At 38.1% G+C, this 24,380-nt stretch overlaps 1 protein-coding gene across 5 annotated transcripts; it reads right to left on the bottom strand.

The window, feature by feature from the left end:
• Window positions 1-67: 67 nt before the first annotated feature.
• NSUN6 (NOP2/Sun RNA methyltransferase family member 6) lies at window positions 68-23,967 on the bottom strand. 5 transcript variants are annotated; one of them, XM_027695741.1, is made up of 12 exons: window positions 23,847-23,967; window positions 21,827-21,916; window positions 20,958-21,113; window positions 19,220-19,299; window positions 18,408-18,517; window positions 15,560-15,716; window positions 14,217-14,298; window positions 13,095-13,214; window positions 9,237-9,381; window positions 7,384-7,532; window positions 4,660-4,785; window positions 68-1,767 (listed from the first exon to the last, which is right to left on the bottom strand). In XM_027695741.1, the coding sequence occupies exons 2-12, from the start codon at window positions 21,899-21,901 to the stop codon at window positions 1,555-1,557; spliced, it is 1,413 nt and encodes a 470-aa protein (XP_027551542.1). In that variant the 5' UTR covers window positions 21,902-21,916; window positions 23,847-23,967; the 3' UTR covers window positions 68-1,554. The 5 variants fall into 5 exon arrangements, with proteins under 5 accessions (XP_027551542.1, XP_027551545.1, XP_027551546.1 ...); XM_027695744.1 differs by having other exon boundaries at window positions 1,263-1,767; window positions 19,220-19,296; XM_027695745.1 differs by having other exon boundaries at window positions 1,263-1,767; window positions 15,560-15,713; window positions 19,220-19,296.
• Window positions 23,968-24,380: the final 413 nt, after the last annotated feature.

The raw sequence follows: 24,380 nt of genomic DNA, 5'->3' as shown, positions 1-24,380 counted from the left end.
TACGAGCTTTCATGATTCTAAATAGGATATCTCACCTACTACTGATGAAACAAAATTACTTTAAATCTTCTTTAGATATGTTGTGTTTAATGGCAAGGAGTGACCAACAAAAGCAGAGTAGTAGACAAGAATTCCATCCTCCTATCCTTACAGAGGATGTACTAGTCAACCTTGGCAGAACAGAAGAAGAGACATTTGATTTTTATTTTAGAAGAGTAGAAAACATACAGTATCAAAACATTTATAGAAAATATAAGTAAACAACCAGACTACTGAGAAACAAATCTATAGATTGTTTTGATTGCAAGCAAATACAAATGCACTTCTGACAGCAGAAAGACAAATGATAAAAGAACTATTGCTCTTTTTAATCCAACAAATAGCTATGTGTGAAAAGACAGACATTTTTCAGATAATGTTTTTTAAAACTGGAAATTGATGAGAGAGAGGAAAGAAACAAACACACACAGATGTCAGTTTACGTTTTTGAATTGTACTTACCTTTCCTTCTAATTTTAGTGCTATTGTCAGTTCCAGCAGGACTGAGAAAAGAGAATACTGTTCAAACTGGAACCGAAGCAGAATTTTCAAATACATCTTTAAGAAATTTAGGTTATTAAATCTTTGAGCAATGTATTAAGGCAGTTCTCATTAGCATGCTTCTCCAGTTTCAATTTTCACATGATTTTAGCTGGTGATGCTTTCTAACCAATAAAGAGTTAATATTCTTAGTTGTTTGAAAGATGATTTGCAACATTTCAGATGGTATTATGCATTGTTTTCTGTCTTTTAATATATTAATCACAACTGTAGCCCCTTCTGTTGCAAATGTTTGATTTTAAAATTGTCACTTGTCAGCCAGTCCAGTAGGCTATTTCAGAACCAATACAGTTTATGCATGGGAAGTTTGATGTTGAAACAATATTTATTTACATTCCCAGAGTGAGATGGTTTAATATATTCATGCTGCTATAAAAGACATGCTACAAAGCCTAATCGTATTTTGTGTATATACTATGTGTACAGAGAATCTTGCTTGTATTAAAATAAAAGAGAAATGAGGTTCTAAGTATCAATTTATAAAACAGTTCTTTGTAACATGTTACAGTGTTTTGTGAAGCACTATTTAATGAAATATTAACTATTGGTAAACCTCCATAGAAACTTCCTTTTCAAATATTCATTATAATAGCTCCCATTTATTTTATTTATGTTTTCATTTCATAAAGTAGTTTAAATCCCCTTCCTACGCTTGCTGCACCAGATAAGCAACACTAGTACGAGTGAACATACTTGTCATTCAGGCACTGACCTGCTGTAAATACAAAAGCGAAGGAAGACTTAAAAATGATACTACCCTTCCCCCAGCCATGACTTTCTTGCTGCAACCTGTGGCTCTTTCCCATCAGAACAGCTGGCAGATTTTACTGCTGCCATAGCAACCCTGCCGTCAGTCCGTTGGCTTGGTAACATTGCAGCAGGAAGAAACGCACTTCACGTCTGAACTGTTCTTAGACTCACTGAGGTATTTTTTCAGGTTGCATTCCCAGATCCTTATTTACTCTTCAATTTAATAAATTTTGCTATGAAAAATCCTATACAGTCCTTATTTGCCAATGAGATCAGGTCATCTTCTCTGGAATCTTGCAAAGAATTAATATCCATTCCTTGCAATGTCACAGCAGCTGGATCAAACCTCTGCAGAAGCTTCAACTGATCAAGTGACAGTCCAGCTCCCTTCATGCCTTCTCCTCCAATGTGAGGCTCCTGTTCAAGTAACAAAGAAAAGCAAATTATTGCATCTGTAAAATTCTTAAAGGCCTTAAATGTATTCTGCTGAGTATATGCAGAACACTTAACTGGTAATGTAGACAAGCTAGGTTTGCATCATTCACACCAGGTGGGATTCAGAAGTAATGTGGCCTTCTTTTCTTGCCTTCATCTGGCCACTATTATACAAACATATATACAAGGTTCAGAGTACTTTGAGGAGGTGGTGGTGCCTCTCACCCACTTCAACCTGTCGCTTAGAGCACTTGTTGATGATGAGTACACAGGTCTAAATCAATTCATTACTCAAAGGACTGAAACATCACATGAAAGTGTTATCACCAGACAGCTGGTCCAAAGGTTTTAGGTTGCCACTTTTAAATGACGCAGCACTTCTGTGTACTGACTAATAGCTGTGTACTGACTAATAGCTATTAGTTAAGTCAAAAATAGTTATTCCTTAGCTCATTACTAATATACTCAGTAACAGTAATAAAAATACTTGGATTCTTCACATTGAGAACTTCAACTGCAGAGACTGAAAGCCCCAGTCCAGAATACTTTATTGCCTGAGGAGGCATCATTCTGGCAAATGATGCAGCAGAAAAATCTGAACTTCAGATTTTTTATATGTCATGTAATAAGACTAATAGATAAATGGGACTACTGTTACATGTGTATGTCTATGAGGCAGAGAAAAAAAGAAAGCAATGCTTAGGTATCTGAATTCAGGAGGTGACATTTGGCATAAAATCCTGGAGAGGAGAATGGCTTAAAATCATAGCCCTTTTCTCAGTGTTTCTTGTGAGTAGCCTTGACTACTTTTTATTTAATACACTCCTGGAAGAAATCTAATTCTTAGCTGGATTTGCTTTCAATGCATTCATTAAGGAATAGAAAAAATGTACAAAAGCTGGCACTGCAATATCAAAAGTAGATCTCCTTTGTCAATCTAGTCTAATGTAGTCTATAATGCAGCCTGCAGCAGAGCATTTTGTCAGTCATCACACTTTGCAAACACATGATCTCACCCAGTCAGCACATGATGTGAGTTAGCTGCTTAACCACATACTGTGTGCAGTAAAGCTGGGCAGCCAAGAGGTTGCAGCCTGATTCTTCTCTTCCTTTCCCTCAACAGGATTTCAATGTTTTCCAGGTAAAAGACAAAAAGAGTTGTCTATTGCAAATTGAGAGAAAAATAACATACAAAGGGAGACAAGAGTAGCAACTTGAAGTAATGCAGTAGAAGGATGGAAAGGTAGAAATCTATGAAAAACAGTATTGCACAGGTTCAAGCAACTTGCTCAAAGAAAGACCAGTGTTTTCGTATACCTTTTCATTTTTCCTTCCAGTTAAGTTACTGCATTTAAGCTGATCTACAGTACCTCCTGTGTAATGCCTAAGAGGAAGTAAGTCTGCCCAAAGGATCAGCTGCGATGTGGTAACTTCCACCTATGAGAACAACACCTATGGTTCCATCTCCTGTTCTTTCCTTACTCATCTTACCCAACATGATTCCAGGATCTGTTGCCAAACTGAGAAATGGGGAAACAGTGGACTGGGTATAAAAGGAGGTGTTCAATAAGTGACTAAAGAACATGGGAAATAAATACATAAAGGAACATGAGGTAAGTAGACCTTAGACTCCAGGTTCCTGTTCATTGGAAAAGATCACCTCACTTTACACTACTGGAGAACTGGTTATAAGGTACTAGAAACTATCTATGGGTAAATAATTCAGTGTCATTTAGTTTAAAATATACTATTCACAAAAAATTTATTCTTATGGCGTTTGTGTGTGAAGAACAGTGCTTTATTTAAGACTGATATTACAGGTGAGAGAAAGTCTATTAAACCAGAATTAATCTTGCATTTGAGTTAATAGGGTTTGTGTTTCACTTTGTCATTCTATCAAGGAGAATTTTTTTATATTGTTAGGTAAAATGTATAATCTTACTTGAAATGGCTGGAACTGAAAAATTCCTAGTAAATGGATGGTGAGAAAGCAGACAGAAGAACGAAACAAACAAATCCTTGAAGAAGAGCTTCAATTCTGTTAAATCTTTACCAGTTTTCATATAATTTCTTATTGTATACCTGTTGTATATATTTTCTTAATTTCAGTTAAAAGGTTCATCTAAACTTCTTAACACAGGTACAAGTCATCACAGAATGTATAAGTAAGCTAAACAGGTATTGGAGGTAGATTTTTCCTTAAAGCCATGATGATAAACAACTACCCCACCCAGCTCATCACATCATCAGAGGAAGAGGGATGCATACAGTGGGAGGGACAGACTCCCTCAAAGTACTAATAAAGGTAACAGATATTTTTTAACTGTATGGAGTATGTGGTATAGATAAAAAATTCTAGCCCAAAATAAATTTGGTCCCTCATTCCTTTAAATAAAGCAAAAATAGCACCCATACATATAAAATCCTCCTTCCTCAAAACACAAGTTTATTTTCACTTATGTCCCATCCTTTATGTATGTCTTCACGACTTCAGTGGCATTAATAAAATAATTTTCACCTTTCCTATCAATGTGCAAAACAAGAGAATAAAATATATGCATTAAAGAACAATTGCAAGAGAAGTTTTAATCTGTCAGAACTATCTTTTGTACCTGTTGTGTTTTAAAAGACTGTTGTACAAATCAAAATAACCACAATACACAGTGGGAAACTACTTAATGAACCCTAAATGAAGCTCAATTAAGCACAAAATTAGGTTTTAAAAAAGCTGAAATCCTCACATTATTTTTATCCACAGCAGTTAAAACTGTCCACAGTGAAAAAGAGATTTATTGATAGTAAATATAGTGTGTAACTTTACAGTTCCAAAACAAGCTCATTAGATTGTGTGAAGTACCCTAAAAATACTATTACCTGTGGATGAAGCTGGAGGCATGGAAATCTTTTCAGGGCCCAAGCAACTTGCTCTTCATTTTCAGAAATTGTAATCGTACAGGTACTGTATACTAAAACACCTCCTGGCTTCAGCAACTTCACTGCCTGCAAGGAGAATAATCAATAGTACAGCTTATTTTTAAATGTAAAAACTTTCATATTAAGCAACATTAACCAAGAATCTGTTAAGCCATAATATTAAAACTTAGCACTTAATTAAACTCAAATCTTTCTAAGAGAGACATTAGGATACTAATTCTTCTCAGGGAATACAGTAAAGGATCCCACGGATTAGAAAGGTTCTTCTTTCTAAACAGGCATTATAGCTCATGCAGTTTATTAATGCCATTGAGATGATTCACCTTGTAAGAGTTGTTATTTATACAGCTCTGTATATCCCAGACAGATGAGGTCTGTTTTCACCACCTGCTGTCAACCATGGATACACAATACTTTTATCAGTTATATTAGATGTCAACTGTTTCCACATATTTGGCATGGAAGCTATATCTATGCTGCTTTTCAAGCTGTCGTTCACTTTGAATATGTGTCATAGAATCATAGAATCAGCTGGGTTGGAAGGGACCTCTGAGATCATCAAGTCCAACCCTTGATCCAACACCGCCGTGGTTACTAGACCATGGCACTAAGTGCCACATCCAGTCTCATCTTAAAAACCTCCAGGGATGGTGAATCCACCACTTCCCTGGGCAGCCCATTCCGGTGCTTGATTACCCTCTCTGTAAAGAATTTCCTCCTAACAGCTAACCTAAACCTCCCCTGGCACAGCTTAAGACCATGCCCTCTTGTCTTACTGATAGTTGCCTGGGAGAAGAGACCAACCCCCACCTGGCTACAACCTCCTTTCAGGGAGTTGTAGAGAGTGATGAGGTCTCCCCTGAGCGTCCTCTTCTCCAGGCTGAACAGCCCCAGCTCCCTCAGCCTCTCCTCATAGGACTTGTGCTCGAGTCTCTTCACCAGCCTTGTTGCTTTTCTCTGGACCTGCTCCAGCATCTCATTATCCTTCCTGAACTGAGGGGCCCACAACTGGACACAATACTCCAGGTGTGGCCTCACCAGCACTGAGTACAGGGGAAGAATCACTTCCCTGGACCTGTTGGCCACACTGTTCCTGATACAGGCCAGGATGCCATTGGCCTTCTTGGCCACCTGGGCACACTGCTGGCTCATGTTCAGCTTCTTGCCAATCCAAACTCCCAGGTCCCTTTCTGCCTGGCTGCTCTCCAGCCACTCTGTCCCCAGCCTGTACCGCTGCAGAGGGTTGTTGTGGCCAAAGTGCAGGACCCGGCACTTGGCCTTGTTGAACCTCATCCTTTCGGAAGCAGCCCAACTCTCCAGTCTGCCCAGGTCCCTCTGCAGAGCCCTCCTGCCTTCCAGCTGATCGATACTCTGCCCCAGCTTAGTGTCATCTGCAAATCTGCTAATGGTGGACTCAATCCCCTCATCTAAACCATTGATAAAGATATTAAACAGAACTGGGCCCAACACTGATCTCTGGGGGACACCACCAGTGACCGGTCACCACCTGGATGCAGCTCCGTTCACCACCACACTCTGGGCCCAGCCCTCCAGCCAGTTCCTAACCCAGCACAGAGTGCCCCTGTTCAAGCCGTGGGCTGCCAGTTTTTCCAGGAGTGTGCTGTGGGAGACAGTGTCAAAGGCTTTGCTGAAGTCCAGATAGACCACATCCACGGCCTTCCCCTCATCCACCAGGCAGGTCACCTGATCATAAAAGGAGATCAGGTTGGTCAGACAGGACCTGCCCCTCCTAAACCCGTGATGGCTGGGTCTGATCCCTTGTCCATCCTGTAGGTGCTGTGTGATGGCACTTAGGATGATCTGCTCCATAACCTTGCCAGGCACTGAGGTCAGGCTGACAGGCTTGTAGTTTCCCAGTCCTCCTTCTGACCCTTTCTGTGGATCAGCATAACATTCTCCAACTTCCAATCATCTAGGACCTCCCTAGTGAGCCAGGACTGTTGGTAGATGATGGAGAGCGGCTTGGCGAGCTCTTCCGCCAGCTTCCTTATCACCCTTGGGTGGATCCCATCTGGTCCCATAGACTTGTGGGGATCCAAGTGGCTCAGCAGGTCACTAACTGTTTCCTCCTGGATTACAGGGGGGCTATTCAGCTTCTTAGCTCTGTCTATGCTCCAGAAGCCAGCTGTCCTCAGGACAACCTGTCTTACTGTTGAAAACTGAGGTAAAGAAGGTGTTAAATACCTCAGCCTTTTCCTCATCTTTGATAACCATATTCCCGCTCATGTCCAATAAAGAATGGAGGTTTTATAAAAAATGGAGGTGTCATTGAGATTTAGACAAGTTGCATTAACTCTTATCTTTCAGCCTCAGCTGAAGCACACTCCTCAGCATGCTCCTAAGAAACTTTCTCTGTGACTTAGACCCTTGCAATTATTATAAACTAAAAGTGATGAAACTGAGGGATTTAAAAAACCACAAAGGTTTTTATTTACTATGTATTACATATACCTTTCCCATGCTCCAATGAATTAACTTGACCTAGCAATAGGTATGGTGAAGCTGAGAGGTTAACTGGACCCTTACACTTCTTAGCTGCTGAAAAGGTAGGGAAAATAAGGCACCATTTCTTCAGTACGGAGTTTTATGCTGCAGAAGCATTTATGTTCAATTTAGTTTATCTACTCAGTGTTTAATACATACCACAGTGAAAAGCTTGCGCTGCAGTGGCTGATAAGAGGTCACTTCCTTTAAAGTTGAAGAATAAGCCATGTTTGGTCTCTGTCCCATCCCACTACATGGAGCATCAAGAAGAATTCGATCAAATGATTCTGGTAAGAATGGAGGTCCTTCTGTAAAAGGCAGATAGTAATGTAAAATTTGTGTTTCTTTCCTTGAGACTTCGCTGCAGAAAAGGACAAGCTGTTACTGCTTCCTTGATGTAAAACATTAATGTAGTATAGATAGTGTCTGCAAAAGTAGTCTCAGCTAGAGACAAGTCTCAGCACTGCTGGTGGTAGTTTTCATCTCCCAGAAAACTAAACAGTTTAAGTTCTGTGAGCTCAAAAAATATCCCTTTATTAAATATTTTTTAAACTTAATTTAGTAATTTGAAAGTCATATGTAAAAGTAATCAAACAAATAAGTGGAAATATGATTGGTCAGAGATGCTGGGTAGAGAGTTGTACATATAGGCTGTAATGAACCACAGTTAGCTCATAACTGAAACAAACCTTTACTGAGAGAAACCTGTAGTTAATTGTTACGACTGCCTTAAATAATAATAATTGGAATGTCAATATAATAACTATTTCTTGTGATGCATGCATATCCGTAGAAAATAAAGCACTTCATAATAACACGAACCATTACAAGTTCTAATGTGTGACGCTGTCTCCACGGCAGAACAATTCAATAAACAAGAACTGAGAAGACAACAATTTCTAACTACTACTTGCATGATACGGGAATAAGTATCTTCTACATGCAGAGCCTGCTTTAATCTGAACCCCACTGGCTCAACAGCCCAGAAGTTTCTATCTCCTCAGTTCTAGAGAGGCTGTCCAGCTCAGCATCTCCAGGTACTACTGCTACCATACTTCTACTATCATACTACTGCTAACTAGCTTGTTCCTGCACTACAAAATGAGTCTATCTGATTTATCTACCTCTGATCCATTACTAAAATGTTCAAAATATGTCATGTCTTGCTTGCAGGGATGTACAGAAAAGCCTTCATGATCTCTGAGTGGTACATCTTGCTCTTGTTCATCAGTGTAATTGCTACACACCACCTACAATATTTAATGTTCGTAAAGAGACTTATTAAGAAAGTATCTTTGTTCCTCCAAAGCAGGAATAACTGCAAGGCATAGGGACAAAGAAGGTGAATTATGCAATCTGATTCCTACTTAGGCTAACCACTGACTGAGATAAAATAGAGTGAGAAAGAACAGCATACTTTGCACAACAAACTAAAAATAATCAAGACAGCAGATACCGTTTAAATCATTCTGTCATGGGAACAGAACCAGTATCATAACTGCAGCACTTCAGAAAAGCAAATGAAATGAACTTAAAATAATACACTGTGCTTCTATATAACTTTCCCCTGAACAGCTGAACAAACATCCACGAACTAAACCTTGCAGCACTCCTGGGAGTTAGGTATTAATAACCCAATTTTACTGATGAGGATTATGAGGCAGAAAAGCCAAGCAAGTCTGCACAAATAACTTTTTTCTCAGACTAGGTCAGACAATTCAGAGTATGGGGTTAAATGTGATCATGAAAGAAGCTTTAAGGCTTCTTCTTTCTTTGATATTATCTGGGAAAGGAATGCATTTCCTTTGAGCATATTAGATTATTTGACTTTTGTATTTGCTTCATAGAGAAGCTGATAATCACAAAAGAGTAGAAAATAAAAGCACATTCACAGTACTGAAGCAACTTAGGAGTCTGTCAAAATTTCAAGGACTTGTAGACCTGTGGCAGGTTTAATACCATTAGTGTAAAACATTACTATTTTCTTCTAAAAGCCAAATTGTTTATTTTACCTTGTTCATCCTCTCGCTTCTCAACTGAAAGAGCCTTTGTTCCATCATAGCAAAAGGCCTTAATGCAATTCAATTGTAGCAATTCAGCATTCAGCTTGATTTTTTTGACCTTATTAGCTATCCTGTCCATGGCTATTACTTCACCCTGAAAAAAAAAAACAAAACCAAAGTTTTCATCAAAAGCATAGGGATTAAATGGATGTGCATTTCCCAATTTCCTTTCCCCCGCCAGCCATGAGCAGTGAAATGAATAAAGCAGTTTTCCCTACAGAATCATTTTATTCTTAAATCCACACTCCTGAAGTCCTTGTTTGCCCATAGTCTCAATGATACCCACATTAGTCCAGATACTAGTCTGAAGCTGTGTGCCTTCAGACTGGCACTGACTGCTTGGTACTGTCAGTCCAAGGGATCCTATAATGTCTGACTTTGGCAAGTGGGTTTTTTGTTTATTTCCTTTTTGTTTGATTTGAACTGTTTTACTGGGCACTAAAGTAAAAATGTAATCATCTGAAAAGGGTAAAAACCTCAAATACATGGTAAAATAGGTCAACAAGTTTAAATTTGCATGGAGATGGTAAGAAATACGACAACATATAAGTCAGTCCTGAGGAAATGAGGCCCACAGCCCTCCTCTGACTTGCTCAGACTCATAACATACTGTTATACTTGCAGTAGTTGCCACTCAATTTATTTTGGGAAATAGTGTAAATACTAGAATAAATTTAGAGGTGGGGGGAGAGAAATTGAAATTTTTCTTTTCCTCTCCCAAGATAAATTAAAACAGACACAAACCACTAACTGCTACATCAAATTTGTGAACACAAAGGAAAGTAAACAGCAGCATCAGTAAAATCCAGAACTGTAATACTATTTAAAAAAACCCAAAACAATGACCAAAACCCTCTACTACACTTGCTGTAGCAAAATACAATCTGCTGAGGAAACATGACAACTTTTCTCCACTTTATGATGGCTCTCTAAAGGCTTATGGAAGGGTAACATGTCTTATAACGTAGCTGTTGTCTGTATGTCATGTTAGCCATTATGTAGGTCTAGGGCTGAGAAGTACAAAAGGATATTTGTTGCGTCAATGATGTCCGGCCTTCAAGTACTGTGAGCCAAATCACCTCTTACAGGAGCGCTCACGAACCACATGCCACTGCTTCTCTCCTAACACCATTTAACCCATTGCACATGTACACTAAGAACTGACTGTGCTTCAAAGTTACATCTGTTGCTATAACGAGATTTGCAGCACATGTGCAGTACTGTGGATATAAAGAGATCATAGAATCATAGAATGGTTTGTGTTGGAAGGGACCTTAAAAGATCATCTCATTCCAACTTCCCCTGCCATGGACAGGGACACCTTCCACTACACCAGGTTGCTCAGAGTCCCATCCAACCTGGCCTTGAACACTTCCAGGGATGGGGCATCCATAGCTTCTCTGGACAGCCTGTTCCAGCGCCTCATCACCCTCTGAGTAAAGAATTCCCTCCTAATATCTGTGTTTCTTGTGTAAAAATCACTCTTCTTTTTTACAAGCCCTCTTTAAGTACCGGAAGGCCACAATGAAGCCTTCTCTTCTCCAGGCCAAACAGCTCCAACTCTTTCAGCCTGTTTTCATAGCAGAGCTGCTCCAGCCCTCCGATCACCTTCATGGCCTCCTCTGGACACACTCTAGCAGGTCCACTTCTTTTCTGTGCTGGGACTTCAGAACCATACACAGTACTCCAGGTGGTGTCTCATTAGAGGAGAGCAGAGGGGCAGAATCCCCTCCCTTCACCTGCTGCCCCCGCTGCTTTTGATGCAGCCCAGGATATGGTTGGTTCTGGGCTGCAAGTTCACATTTCCAGCTCATGTCCAGCTACTTATCACCAGCACCCCCAACTCAGCAGGATTGCTTTCAGTGAGTAGTTCTTTCAGTCTTCCTGTCTGGGATTGCCTGGACCCAGGTGCAGGAGGTTGCACGTGGACTAGCTGAATCTCAGGAGGCTCCCATGGGCCCACTTCTCTAGTCCAGGTCCCTTTGGATGGCATCCTGTCCCTCAGGTGTATAAACTGCACCTCTCAGCTTGGTGTCATTGGCCAATTTGCTAAGGACGCACTTGATCTCATTGTCTGTCATTGATAAAGATACTAAAGAGCACCGGTGCCAAGAAGGACCGGTGAGGAACACTGCTCATCATTGGCCTCCACCTGGACATGAGAGCCATTGGCCAAAACTCTCTGGCTGCATCTTGAGAGACTCTCAGAAAAAAGAACGAGCTGGCAGACAATACTTCTTCCCCATGTCAGCCACTGCCAGAACAACTACGTAAGATATCTGGAAAAAACAGTGGTCTGAACGGGGATACAGATAATAATAAATTCTCAAATTTTAACTATTCCAAATTCCTATTTAAAAGATCTTAACAGAGTAATTTTACATCTTGATTATCTCATCTAAAACAGCACAATAATTTCTACAATTATAAACCAAAAAAGTAAGATTGTTTCAAACATTCTGAAATGTTAATGATTCAATATACTATCTATAGAAATTTAGCATAGAAAATCTGTGAATGGAACTTAAAAACCAAAAAGCAGTACTTTTTTCAATGTCTTTATCTTTCCACATATTAAATTAAAATTATACACTCAAAAAAGGAAAATCAATTCAGATAAATATTCATCATCTGTATTCTTACTCTTTACCACTTCAGCTAGAGGTAAGCACAATCAAAATATGTAAAGTGACTAAGGATACATACACAGATGGAAAAACTATAGATGTAAATGAATCTATGACAGAAATATGTGATTTACAGACTTCCTTTACTTATCACACTGAAATTCTTTACTGGAAGCTTTACACATTTATCTAATAAATGTCTAATGACTGTCTAATGCCTTTTGCAAATGTTCCATACTGAGGGAAGAAAACACTTCTACAGATAAACCACCACAGAACTGAATACATGCCTTTTCTAAATACATTCATATCATTACACACTGTACTTCCCATTAATGCACAGGCAACTGTCAAAGTACCGCATAATGTAACTGCAAGACTTCTAAATGATCTGATATATTCTAGTAACCCTATACCAACAAAAATAATAACACCTTATAAAATTTTTAGAGGAAATATTACATTCTTTTCCCCTCTCTGCTAGAAAAGAGTAACCTGCATTTCTGTATTTCACTGTGCATATAGCAACTTAATATATGCAAATTTTTATTCCTACATTCTTATTTGATTATGTGCTATTTTCCTTTGTCTTTCTCTACGTATTGTTTTGTCGCTTCTCATTTTTGTTACTTTCTCATGAGATAGTTTTGGATTTGTGACATTCTACCACAGAATGACAAATTCAGACTAGAAATTCTGTCTAAGATTCATATCTGCATGCATAATTGATAATTTTTACTCAGAAGAAAGTTAATTGGATTAGGAACTTTTTAATGTTTTTGTACAGTTGTGCATTTCTTTCGCACATAGCAGTAACTCCCAATTTTCATGTATCTCAGTTTCATGAATTCATCATATTCCTGCATAACTTTGCCTTGCATGTTACAAATTCTTTGATCAAAAGTAAATCAATAGCATTTAAAAGTGAAATAAAACATATTTCAACAAGTCAATTTGTAGCAAATAAGGTTTTAATTGTGATGGTGACTATTTGATAAAGACTGTGCCCATTTCAGTAACTCTGATGTGTAGCAAAATATATTGGTAAGCAGAATGTCAAAATATTGTTTGCTGTTGTAAATTATCTGTGCATTCTGACAGCTAAGTGAAGGGAGCTGTACAAATGAACAATGGTCAGACTTTCTTCTTTAGACAGAAAATTCCCAACGACTTCCCTTACCCGGTCATGCATTAATGTTGCAAGATGGGTTGCTTTTCCTCCAGGCGCAGCACACATATCCAAAATTTTCTCTCCAGGTTGAGGGTTTAAAATGTGGCTCACAACCACAGAAGGTAAATTCTATCATAAAAACAAATACAGGAGAATTCAAACCTTATACCCTGCATCAATTCCTTTATTAAGGAATGACAAACTCATTGAATAAAATAATTCATTCAGCAGTGAAGATACCTATGATATTGCTCTCAGTTCTTTAATAGAAAATTAACTATTTGCATAATATAAAAAGGACAGTATAGGTCAGAAGTCTCCAGTGGCTAGTTTTTTATTTAAAGCTATATATGACTGTCTATGACTGAAGTTTAAGACTTCATGACTACAGTGCTAAAAGTCAAAATAAAATAAGCTGATACTGTCTCAGACACAGAGCAGCTCTGTCTATTACAAATATATTAACTCGTTTGTTGGAACATTTAGTATATTAATATACTGACGCAGTACACTAAAGAAGAGTAAGATCAATAAGCAGAAGTTTCAACTTGGTGATCTAAAGTACCAAGAAGCTGAACTGCACTATTAATTGTATAAACAGAATAGGTGCTCCGAAGAGAAACAACATGCAACAATTGTGTGCAGTATTGCATCTTAGACAATATGGAAATATTCTCTTCTTTGTTCAACACAAAGGTATAAAAACCTTTTAAAGCTGTCTTTAGTACTTAAATAATAGCTTAAAGTCAACCTAATATTTGGAGATTTTCCTGATAGTCTGTAGAATTATGTACCCTGAAAGAGGCGGATTCCAAAAACTAATACGAACTAGAGTTCATAGGCAGTTTCCAAAAACTAATAGTTCTATGCAGTGTATCTGTGCAAAAAGAATGTCTACATTTTAAATATTTCTTAAGTCACTTTGAAGTCCCTTATCATGTCTCAGACACAGTATGATTAAACCACCTACATGTAGATATTGACTTCATTCCAAATGCTTTGTTTTCCTTAAATCCAAACACTGAATTAGATGCTAAAATACACAACGAATGTATAAAGTATTAGTGTGTGCTAAGAGAATATTCATTATTGTGTAAATAGTACAGACTTTTATTTTTGTAACAAACATACCTGTAAAAACAAATGACTAGGGAGCACATTGTCAAATGAAGGACTAAGGTAGACTGGCTCTATCATTCTTACACCCAGCCCCCTGAAAAACATGAAAAAAAATTTCAACTACTCAGTTTTATAAATTCTAACAGTATTCAATTAAAATCGTTATGCTTACAGCTTATAGCAGCTTGTAATAGCAGCTGTAATCTGATATTCTTTAAAATGACATCATTAAATTGAGTAAACCATGACAAAAAATGCACTACATTGTAAGTTGGAATCATCTGTAAACTTGCATAAAGCAAATTTATGTTTTTATACACAGGACAAACCAAGATCTAATCCAAGCCTTGATACTGTAAAGAAATGCATAAAAACAGTTCTAAATATGTTAGCTTCAATCCATAACTGCTTTTGGCTAGTCATGTATGCACCAGGGCACTGGCATATGATTTCCTACTTAGATTTTCCTCCATTTTGTAAACTATCTGAGATTTCAGCCAAATAACTACAGAAATCTTACATGAAAAGCCTTACAGGTACATCGACTTGCCTGCAAAGCAAAGGTCTGAACTTAGAAGTAACCTGAGGTTCTAAATATGGATGAAATCCTGACACAGATTTAATTGTTAAAACAAATGTATCAGGAAATTGACAATGATAAAAAGAAAACCAAGAAAAAGCAATTCTGAACCTGAAAACAAAAGATTACTGAAGAGAACAAGTATTATTTTGCATACGTACATGGAGAAGGAAGGATATGAGAAAGCAAACTTGTAGACACCAGATTCACTTTTTATATGTGTTTTAGATGACAGGAGAGGAATAAACCATATGCTTCAGCAACAAAATAGAAAAGCAATAATCTTGAAATAGATAACTACCTTGGCAGATGCTATTGATTTTTTTAAGATCTCTGACCTTATGTTCTGTCCCCTGTCCCACCGAAACAAAGGCCCCCACAGATATTTTTAAAAGATGGAGAAATTGGCAAGGCTGCACTTCTGTTCCATCCAAACAGGGAAATGGCATAGAATAATTCACCAAAATGCAATTTTGCCACAATGAGAACATTTGTCAGTTCTGTTTGTCCTATATTGCTGAAGTCACATGCTGTACGTAAATTGTGAAAAAGCTCCCACTTATTTCCTCCTACCACTCATGTAAACTGGTATCTGGATACCATTACGAAACTAAACACTTCCCCAAAAATACTGGAAATCCCAACATACAACATAGGTCTCAGTCAAGGCCATCTTATGCTTTCACATAGGGTCCAGAACATTTCAAATCTTTTCCCAGCTTCTTCCTCCCCTTTGCAAATTTGTAGGTGTAGATTGCAGTTACAATGGACTTACTTCAATGGGCCACTTGAACTGAAGATTTCACTGCGACTCAGTTCTGAAATCCCATTTCCAAGGAAAACTTTTACTCCTTCGAATTCTTTGGCTCCTCTTTTACACTTCCCTTCAATATCCACATACACTGAGACAAGATCTCCAGCTTTCACAACTGCAGAAAGAACAGAAACTCTGAGATCAACATGACACTTAACAAAACAATAGTGACCAAATAATTTAGGATTTTCAGTAGACTACTTACTTCAACTCCTGTATCATATCAAACTTTAAACTTTCTTCATGTAATCAAAGATGAAGATTAACTAATATAAAGCTTTGAAGTGTTAGATGGTAAATGATGGCTATCGAATGACTGGAGCTACTGAGAAACATCAAGCTGCAAGTCAGATAGCGTGCCTTGTTTTCTAAGAGGTTACAAAATCTGCACTTTACTTATTTGATCACAGCAGGGTCACCCATAAATTTTCAGCACACTCTTCAGGATGCAGTCCTCTCCGCATGCTCCAAGCACATGAGTACATCAAACAAGACCGGTTCACACTTACTAAACAAAGACAGTAATGCTAAATTTGTCTAATGACCTCTCAATAGCTAGGTAGAACATAGCTATAGCTGCTTTTTTTCTAACTATTTCTTTAATACAAGTGATTATATATTCTCGTTCTAGTCTGGTTTTCTTCCCTCTAAGGCAGTTGCTGTTCTCAATAATCCTCTTAGAGAGTTTTTTATCTCCAATTAAAACCTACCAGATCAGTGAAGTATGTAAATATACACCAAACACTAGAAGTGTAATCATGCAGACTTTAAAAAACTTGTTGAGTTAGAACAAAAATAGATGGAAAAGGGGGATGGGTTTAGGTGATTTTGTAGAAGAGTGAGCAAGCTCTATGCACTGACTGGATGAAAAATGTTAAAAGTAAAGGTCTCTTCTGAAAGCAGTAAACAATTTTCCAGAATTACATTTCTGACATGAGTGACAAGCTGGAGGAATCAGATGGTATAACAAGTAAGATTCATGACAGTTCAGCTTCCCAGGAATTCTTTGAATTGCACTTGAGAATCCTTTTTTTCCATTTTCAAGTGGCCTTCTGATTATGCACAAATACCCTGAAAATTTTAAATGGTAATATTTGTTGGGTAGCCACTGAAATATTTTTTTTTGCATAGCTTCTTTTTACACAATGTGACACCAAATATTATGTGATAGCTCACTGCCTGATCAAACTTCACTGAACAAAAACCTGCAGCATATCTGCCAGTTATGTTTTGCAGTAATCAAACAGAAATGATTTTATTTCACTCTCTGCTGACAATTGTCCTTTCAAAATGCATTAGTACTGTATACAGTTCTTAAGCTTTTTGTTCTTAAGTTCTTAAGCTTATACTGGCATTCCATAAACATAAAGCTTAGGTTTGATTAGTTAAATTAAACTCAAAGTCCCCCAATCATTAGTTTACCCTCATTTGGCTTGGAAGTTCGGTGATTAAATGTGTTCTTGCTGTACTGCTTTTTTTCCCTAGTTGGACCATCTGTGCTTAATACAGCCTTATTATATTTGGCATCAAGTGGGTAGCATGCCCTTTAATTTTATTTTCTTATCTGCAATTCCCCTGAAGTGTTCCTGAAGTTTTATAGTATCTTTTCTTTTCTTTGAATTGATGTTGCATGCATAATTACATGCAGCAATTATGATAAATCACTAGCTGACTCAAAGCAGGATTTGAATATTTATTACGTTGTCTAAATAAGCAGCTTCAACAACTGCTCAGGCAATATATTTATTTCATTATTGAGTCCTAGATTGAAAAACATTTCTGTTCAATGAATTGGACTTAAGCACATGCTTAAAACTTCTTGAAGTTTTTTTTCCTGAAAGAGAATTGAAGTGACTAGGTAAATGCTTTCCTGATTCACTTTGTTTAATAATACCATGATGATTAGTAGATCTCATCACAATAGAATAAGGTGAATCACCCAAAATTACACTGGTTTTACATAAAGTTAATTTGACCTTTAAATAAAAAATAAATAGGCTGCTTAACACAAAGCATGTATATGTAGATTTTTTTTATCTTGTCTCACAGGCTTTGAAACATAATTTCCATTTCTTAAGAATCTGACATTAAAATTGAAGATTTTTCTCATCAATGAATAAAGATTTTTACTAGATCTCTCATACACAAATAGTATCAAATGAATTTTCAATGGATTAAAAAAAAGAAAATTAGGGTTTTTATAGATCTGTAACTTAAAATCTGACAGGATGATGAAGGTAAGTGGCTTTGTGACTGAATGAAGAAATAACATATCTGGAAACAGTATCTACTGAATAATCAAGATACATCCAGGCACCATCCAGATGTGGCATCCTGTGTTTTTTGGGTTTTCTTCACAAGACTGGAAAGCAGCTAACTTCTGTAAATTTATTCAACTGAACATCCATATTAAAAGTTACAGTATTTAGTTCAAAAAAATTCTTTAAAAGCCATGTTTTAATTTGAAAATGCTCTTTAAAAAGGCTTTTTAATGAGACCAAGAAAGTGAAATCCTTGAGAACTAATACTTAAGGTAGAAATTACATATGGGACAAGGAATTTAAAACAGGCCAGGTGAGAAATAATTACATTTAATTACAAGTACAATGAAAAATAGTGAAAATCTCAGGAAGGAAAAAAAAGCCAGAAAAACCTTAAAAATGTAATTAGCATAAATTACAACTAAGATTAATTTCAGCTGTGAATAGAAAAAAATTTCATGTCACTATTTATTGGAAGTTGTCATCAAAGGCTGACACTTTTTCTGTCAGCTTTACAACTTAACTGGGTGTGTTCAGAGAACTCTTACATCTTGAGGTAGATACAATTCCAGGGACATAAACGTGTGCTCCTCGAAGTACTGCGTATCCACACTGGGCTCCAACAATTACTTCAGATGGATGTTTTTTTAAGTCTCGCCTAGAAATACAAAATGTAGTTCAGTTAAAAAAAAGTATACTAAAAAAAAGCCAAATACTCCCCAAGTAAACTCTAGTTCATAAATACTGATTTTGTCACAATCTAATAGAAAAAGTACTTAAATATCGTGTATTACATGTAAAAGATTTATTTTAGTCCCAGAGAAATCAAAGGAAGGAGCCAAGAAGAACAGTCCTTAAACCAATGCAGATTCTGGAACATTCTGCCAGAACCTAATGCAGGAATACAAAAGAATTGTACTGGGATGGAGAAATAATCCTCTATCCCTTTCTAGGCCAGGTGATTGTAATTTTTTTGTATTTAAAAACTTCTCAGTACTTCTTGATTCCACTTGATTTCTTCCAGTGTAAAAAAAACCCGCCCATATTTAGCTATAGTTCTATATTCTGCTGCAGAAGTTCAGCTCTTCTGTATGCCACCTTCCTAGCTTTCCAGGGAGGATGCACTCATGTTACACGTTCCCTATAAAACATTAGTCTCATAAATAAGCAAAAAACTCCTTCTATGTTTTCTTATATCTTTTAATAACTAAAACTCTGACCTGACTAGTATATGACAGTCCACGAGGTCATAATAGTTGTGCTTCTGTTATAGTGAGTTAGTTATCATAACTGTTTAACAAGAAATCTGTAAGTAAAATGTGTTACAACATTTTAAGGTGAAAGACTGAAAATTTCAAACCTGGGTCCAATGACAGGAATTAACAGGATGTCCTGAAGTTTTGGGTGCTCAAGAACTGGAACACATAGTCCTTTGAACTGCTGTTTCGTTAACAAAATACATAATTATTAGGCATTACTAATAAACTTAATATTTAAATACTTAATTAGACTGAAAGCTATTTTTCCATTCATAATTTATAGCTGTAGAGCACAAAAAACAAAGGTATTGAAAACAGATAAAAATAAGTGGGAAATAGTGTGTAAGGGGACACTCAATATTAAAAATACTGGTGTAAAAGTCCAAACATTTAATAAACTGAGAAATAACAAGGCCACAAAGGGATTGACTGAGAACTGATTTCAGGGAGTGCGAAAGTGTTTTGACACTCATACCCCTACCACTGGCTTTTTCTTTTTTCTCGAAGAGGGTTGAGTCGAGTTGTCATCAGAACACAGTAACACCACCATAGAAGCTTGGATCTAATCTGTGTTATCTTTTTGATGTTATTAGTTTAATACCACTATTTAACTCTACTCATGTATTGTTTGTCTCACTTAACATGCTAGGTTGGCAATACTTTTCATTTTTCTTGTCAGCTCAACTTTGGATACTGAGAGCTGAGTTGTGCAGATAGTTGAAAAAAAAAATGACAGCTTGCCATTTTATAAAGGTTCCTGGATTTTAAAAAGATCTCTCTTCTCTCCTGAGCCTTCTAAATTATAATCTTAAAGCACATCAAACCATAAATCAGTTTGCTTCTGATAAATAAATATTTTCCCTTAAAAAAGAAAACAATCCATGACCATAATTTTGTTCAAAACTGTGTTATGTAGCTTCCTTTTCTAATCACACTTCAAAATACAAAAAGTTTGTGAAAAGCCAGTCTTAAGTCATTTTGCAGCAAAGCCTTTTCCCTTGAAGCAAAATATCACACTGCAATACCCACTTGCAGATTTCTACAATCAAGCTAAAATTAGCATAGCTCATTACCATTCCAGCCAGCAGAACACTGTCAACTGCCTCTGCATCACAGAAACGTCTTGGCTCCTGTCATGCAAAAGCTCCCTGTACACCCACTAGCATTAATAATTTAGTTAAAGAAGAACTGGATCCTTTCAGACAGAGTGAAGATCTAGGACACAGTTTCAAAATAATAAATTTCTTAAACATAATGACTTATATATAATCAGATAAATAAATGTTTACGTAAGGTAAGTAAAAATCCACAAAATTATACAAAGCTTAAAAACAGGTTAAAAAAAAAAAGAAAATACAGCAGCTGCAGAGCATCACTTTGTCTCCAGTTTCTATAACATACAGATTTTCTCACTTTCCTAAACAGTTTCTGCAATGAGATACACAGGCATTCTCCCTTAATCTTAAATTAAAAATGTTCTAAACATGCTGAAGACAGCATACCGAACTACAGTTTTTATCTTCCATCTTCTCTATAGACCTATGACACCTTGACAGCATTTACTACAGTAATACCTCAATCCTAAGGTTTGGACCTGCCATGTGAAAAAAAGTTGGTTGCCTTTTCCCTCTATTATTGCCTTTCTTGGATGGATTAGATGAGGAATACTGCTAGACAGTGAATTAACATTTAATGCTGACAGGAAATTGATATGATTGCATAATGTTAATACTACTGGACATGCATTAAGGTAAGGTGTAGTTTCCAGTAATGAAAAGCTCTCATAATCAGGCAAAAGATGAATTATTCTTTCTGTTGTAACAAAGAAATTGCACAAACCTTCTGGATCTCTTCAAACAGCAATTTTTTCACATGTTTCACTGAGGTCAAGTGGGTGTTAACTCTTACAGTTGTAAAACTTGGTGGATGAGACAAACGACTTAACAGAGATTGATATTTATTCTCTGCCTCCTGTGCACCTAAAGCAGTGATAAGCTGAAAGTGAAGGAAGAGATTTTATATTAAAGAGATTCACACAGTAGCCTCTTGCTCAGTGCAAAAGGACACCACCGAATAAACATTCCATAGAAATGGAAGAATATGGTTCTGTGGTGTGCAATAGTGAGAAATGTCAGTATCTGGAAGTCTAATTCCACTGGAAGCCTCATAAATTTCTTGAAAAGCAGTCGTTGGAAAAACAGTTGTATTAGCAAAATCATTCCAAATAGTCTGCAGTAAGTATCAAAAGTAACTGCTCTGTGATAGAGATACTGTGCAAAAAGCAGTCCTAAGGAAATGGAAGGGTAGATTCCAAACTATGAATTAGTAACTTTCATATTGATATCCAAAAATGTAATTATTTTATCCTTTGGCATTAGGAACTAATAGATTGTCTATCATATTTCTGGTTCTATACTGGGGTAAGGGAGTATGTCTTGTCAATATTATGTGGTTAATAAGTGGTTAATTATCTATGATCTCTCTTCAGTGCGATCAACTGAATTCTCTGATTTGTGTTAAATTTAATTTAAATATTTATGTTCTTTTGAGTCAATGGGCATAAATATTAATTTTATATTTTAAATATAAATATGTTTTATATAAAAACTTTGTTTCTAATGTGAGGACAATTACTTTATTGTAAAGTCTTAAAGTTACACAAAAAATGTGATTATTTGTTGATGATTAGTAGTATTCATGTCACATACCTCGTTATTTCTGAACACTTTGGTGAGATACTCTTGAACTTCACACTGGAAAGAGATTTTAGGGAAAAAGGACATCTTCCTTTATAAAATCTGCTGGTAAGGAACAGAAATAAGCAAAATATTTTCTTAGTGGTTCTTATCATATTCTCTAAGTTTATAAATGTAACATAAGATGTACTCACAACCTAAGCTGAGGTTTCTGATTCTTCTGTTTTTTAGTAATGCAATTTTACTGCACTCAACACTACTCTTAATTACATTTCAGAATATGTTCATTAACATGTTTAGCACTTGCAATCAACTTACAGCAAGGTTACTGTTTCCTTGCTGCCATATCCTTCCAAGTCATACCTTCCAAGGCTACTGTATCACTGCTTGAAATATGAAGGAAGTGTTACCACCTCCAAATCCTGTCCCGTTGTCCTGGTTTCAGCTAGGATAGAGTTAATTTCTTCTCAGATGCTCTTACAGTGTTGTGTTTTGGATTTAGAATGAGAATGATGTTGATAACACACGGATGTTTTGATTTTTTGCTAAGTTGTGTTTATCCTAAGTCAAGGACTTTTTTCTTGTCTCATGCTCTGCCAGTGAGGAAGTATGCAAAAGAAACTGGGAGGGAACATAGCCGGGACAGGTGACCTGAGCTGACCAAAGGGATATTCCACACCACAGAATGGTCTGCCCAGTATATAATATGGAGGGAGTTACCCAGAAGGGTTTCGGGAAGGGGGGTCTGGCATCCGTCAGTGGGTAAAAATAGTACCCAGGGGATTGCCCTCAGTAGAGACAGACAGACTCACACAGAAGCATGATGCCAGATCTATGCTTTTAACCACAGTTGATGAACATTTCTGGAAGTTACAGAATGTGTAATGGGAGAAGTTAAAATTTGACCGTGACTAGTTCATCAGACGTGGTATGAAACATGACTGCAGAACAGCTCCTCTGTCACAGAACCTGCAAGGTATGTGGACTCAACACATCCATTTGAATGACAAATACTACATGTGCTTATTTCAGGGAGAGGAACAATACACAAATGAAAATCAATTCCTCAGTTAAAAAGAGCTTTCAAAAGAATAAAATCATTGTAAGCTGCCTGGAAATGTCAAAACCACACAACTAGAGGTTCAGAGCACACCCACATAACCTTCAGCTTGAGCATGGTATGTATGCCCTTTCCGCGGCCATTATCTCAGAAAAGATGCAATGCAGCTTAGAAAAAAGATGATTATGATACATAGGGAATTGCTTTCAAATATGGAAAAACTAAACAGTTTGCAGTCTTCAAGTCTGGGGAACATAGCCGAGAGGGGACAGAAGCTTATAAATTCAGACACGGCAGGAAGCCAGGCGGATGAGGGAGACAGCCTTAGTGCCCCTCCAAGTACAAAACTCGGACTTCAAGCGTTCCGCAGGTGGCAGGTTCGACACCTGCGAGAGGTATTGTTCTGCCCAGACCTGCTGTGCCGTACACAGTAAAGGCTTCAGAAGAAAGCCCTTGAGGGAGCCTCCCCTCCCTATTCACCATCTCCTTGCAGATTTCCCTGTGCCTCAGTGGGGAGGAAACCGCAGCGAGGAACGCGACGCCGGACCAGCGCTTTGATCTAACTACGCACATGGACACTGAGAGCTGTTAAACGCAGTCAGCACCAGAGATGCCGATTCTTCCAAACCTCCCTTCCCCACCTTTTCACACACAAGGAAAAAGTCAGTCGGCTCATTGCTGTGGGGAGTGGAAGTTGGGGCGCGCTCCTTTATTTCCTCATCCGTCCATTATTGAAAACACCACGGAGTGGGAGAGGACACACTAACGGACACACAGCTCTTCGCCGCCCTGAGAGGCACCTCAGTCCAGGAGTACGGGGGAGGTGCCATTGCCGCCACCGCCCCCTCAGCCTCGACGGACATCGAGGGACAGCCGGCACACCACGAGAAGGGCGGAGCACACAGGTGCCGGTGCCGGACGGCGTTCGACCCTCCCGCGCAAACCCCGACACGCCGCCAGCCCCCCACCTACCGCCGGGCCCGAGCCGGTCCCGCCTCCTCCGGGACGGCCGCAGGAAGTCCCGCCTGTGCGGAGTCGCCATGGGAGCCGGGAACGCCGGGGCGGGGAGTAGGTGCAACCGCCGTACCCGCTCTCCACTAGGGGACAGGGAGGGCGGCAACAGGGCGGGGCCAGAGCCCGGGGCGCCCGAGCTCATTGGACAAGACGTTGCTGAGAGCGCCTTTTTTTTTTTTAATGTTTTCCCTCTGAAAAAGCTGAAATGAGTGGATTATAATAACATGTTTTGTTCTTCCACCCTTCCTGCATCTAAGTGCCTGTGGATTCCCCATCTAGGGCGGAGCAGGGTTCGTGCTCTCCTACTGACCTCTCCTGAGGGATAAAACCCACGTAGCCGCTCAAGAGATCAGTATGCAGAAACCTGCAGTACAGCACTGAAAGCGAGCCCAGCTGTTTTTACACGCTTTACTACACACGAGAGAACTGTGAGCCTTGAAACCCGCAACCCTTGTAAAAGGCAGAGGCCGCGGACCGGCCACAGCACCGCCC

The sequence above is a fragment of the Neopelma chrysocephalum genome, unplaced genomic scaffold (assembly GCF_003984885.1).
Source record: "Neopelma chrysocephalum unplaced genomic scaffold, ASM398488v2 Primary Assembly neopelma1_102, whole genome shotgun sequence".
Taxonomy (NCBI): domain Eukaryota; kingdom Metazoa; phylum Chordata; class Aves; order Passeriformes; family Pipridae; genus Neopelma; species Neopelma chrysocephalum.
Note: the sequence above shows the minus strand (reverse complement) of the source record. Positions and strands in the feature narration are given on the sequence as shown.

Coding starts and splice junctions, on each gene's coding strand:
- NSUN6 (XM_027695741.1), bottom strand. CDS start 21,901: ATGTCCTTTTTCCCTAAAATCTCTTTCCAGTGTGAAGTTCAAGAGTAT. Junction 21,114..21,826: donor AAGTGTTCAGAAATAACGAG/GTATGTGACATG, acceptor CTTCACTTTCAG/CTTATCACTGCTTTAGGTGC. Junction 15,717..18,407: donor AATTGTATCTACCTCAAGAT/GTAAGAGTTCTC, acceptor CTGTTCTTTCTG/CAGTTGTGAAAGCTGGAGAT.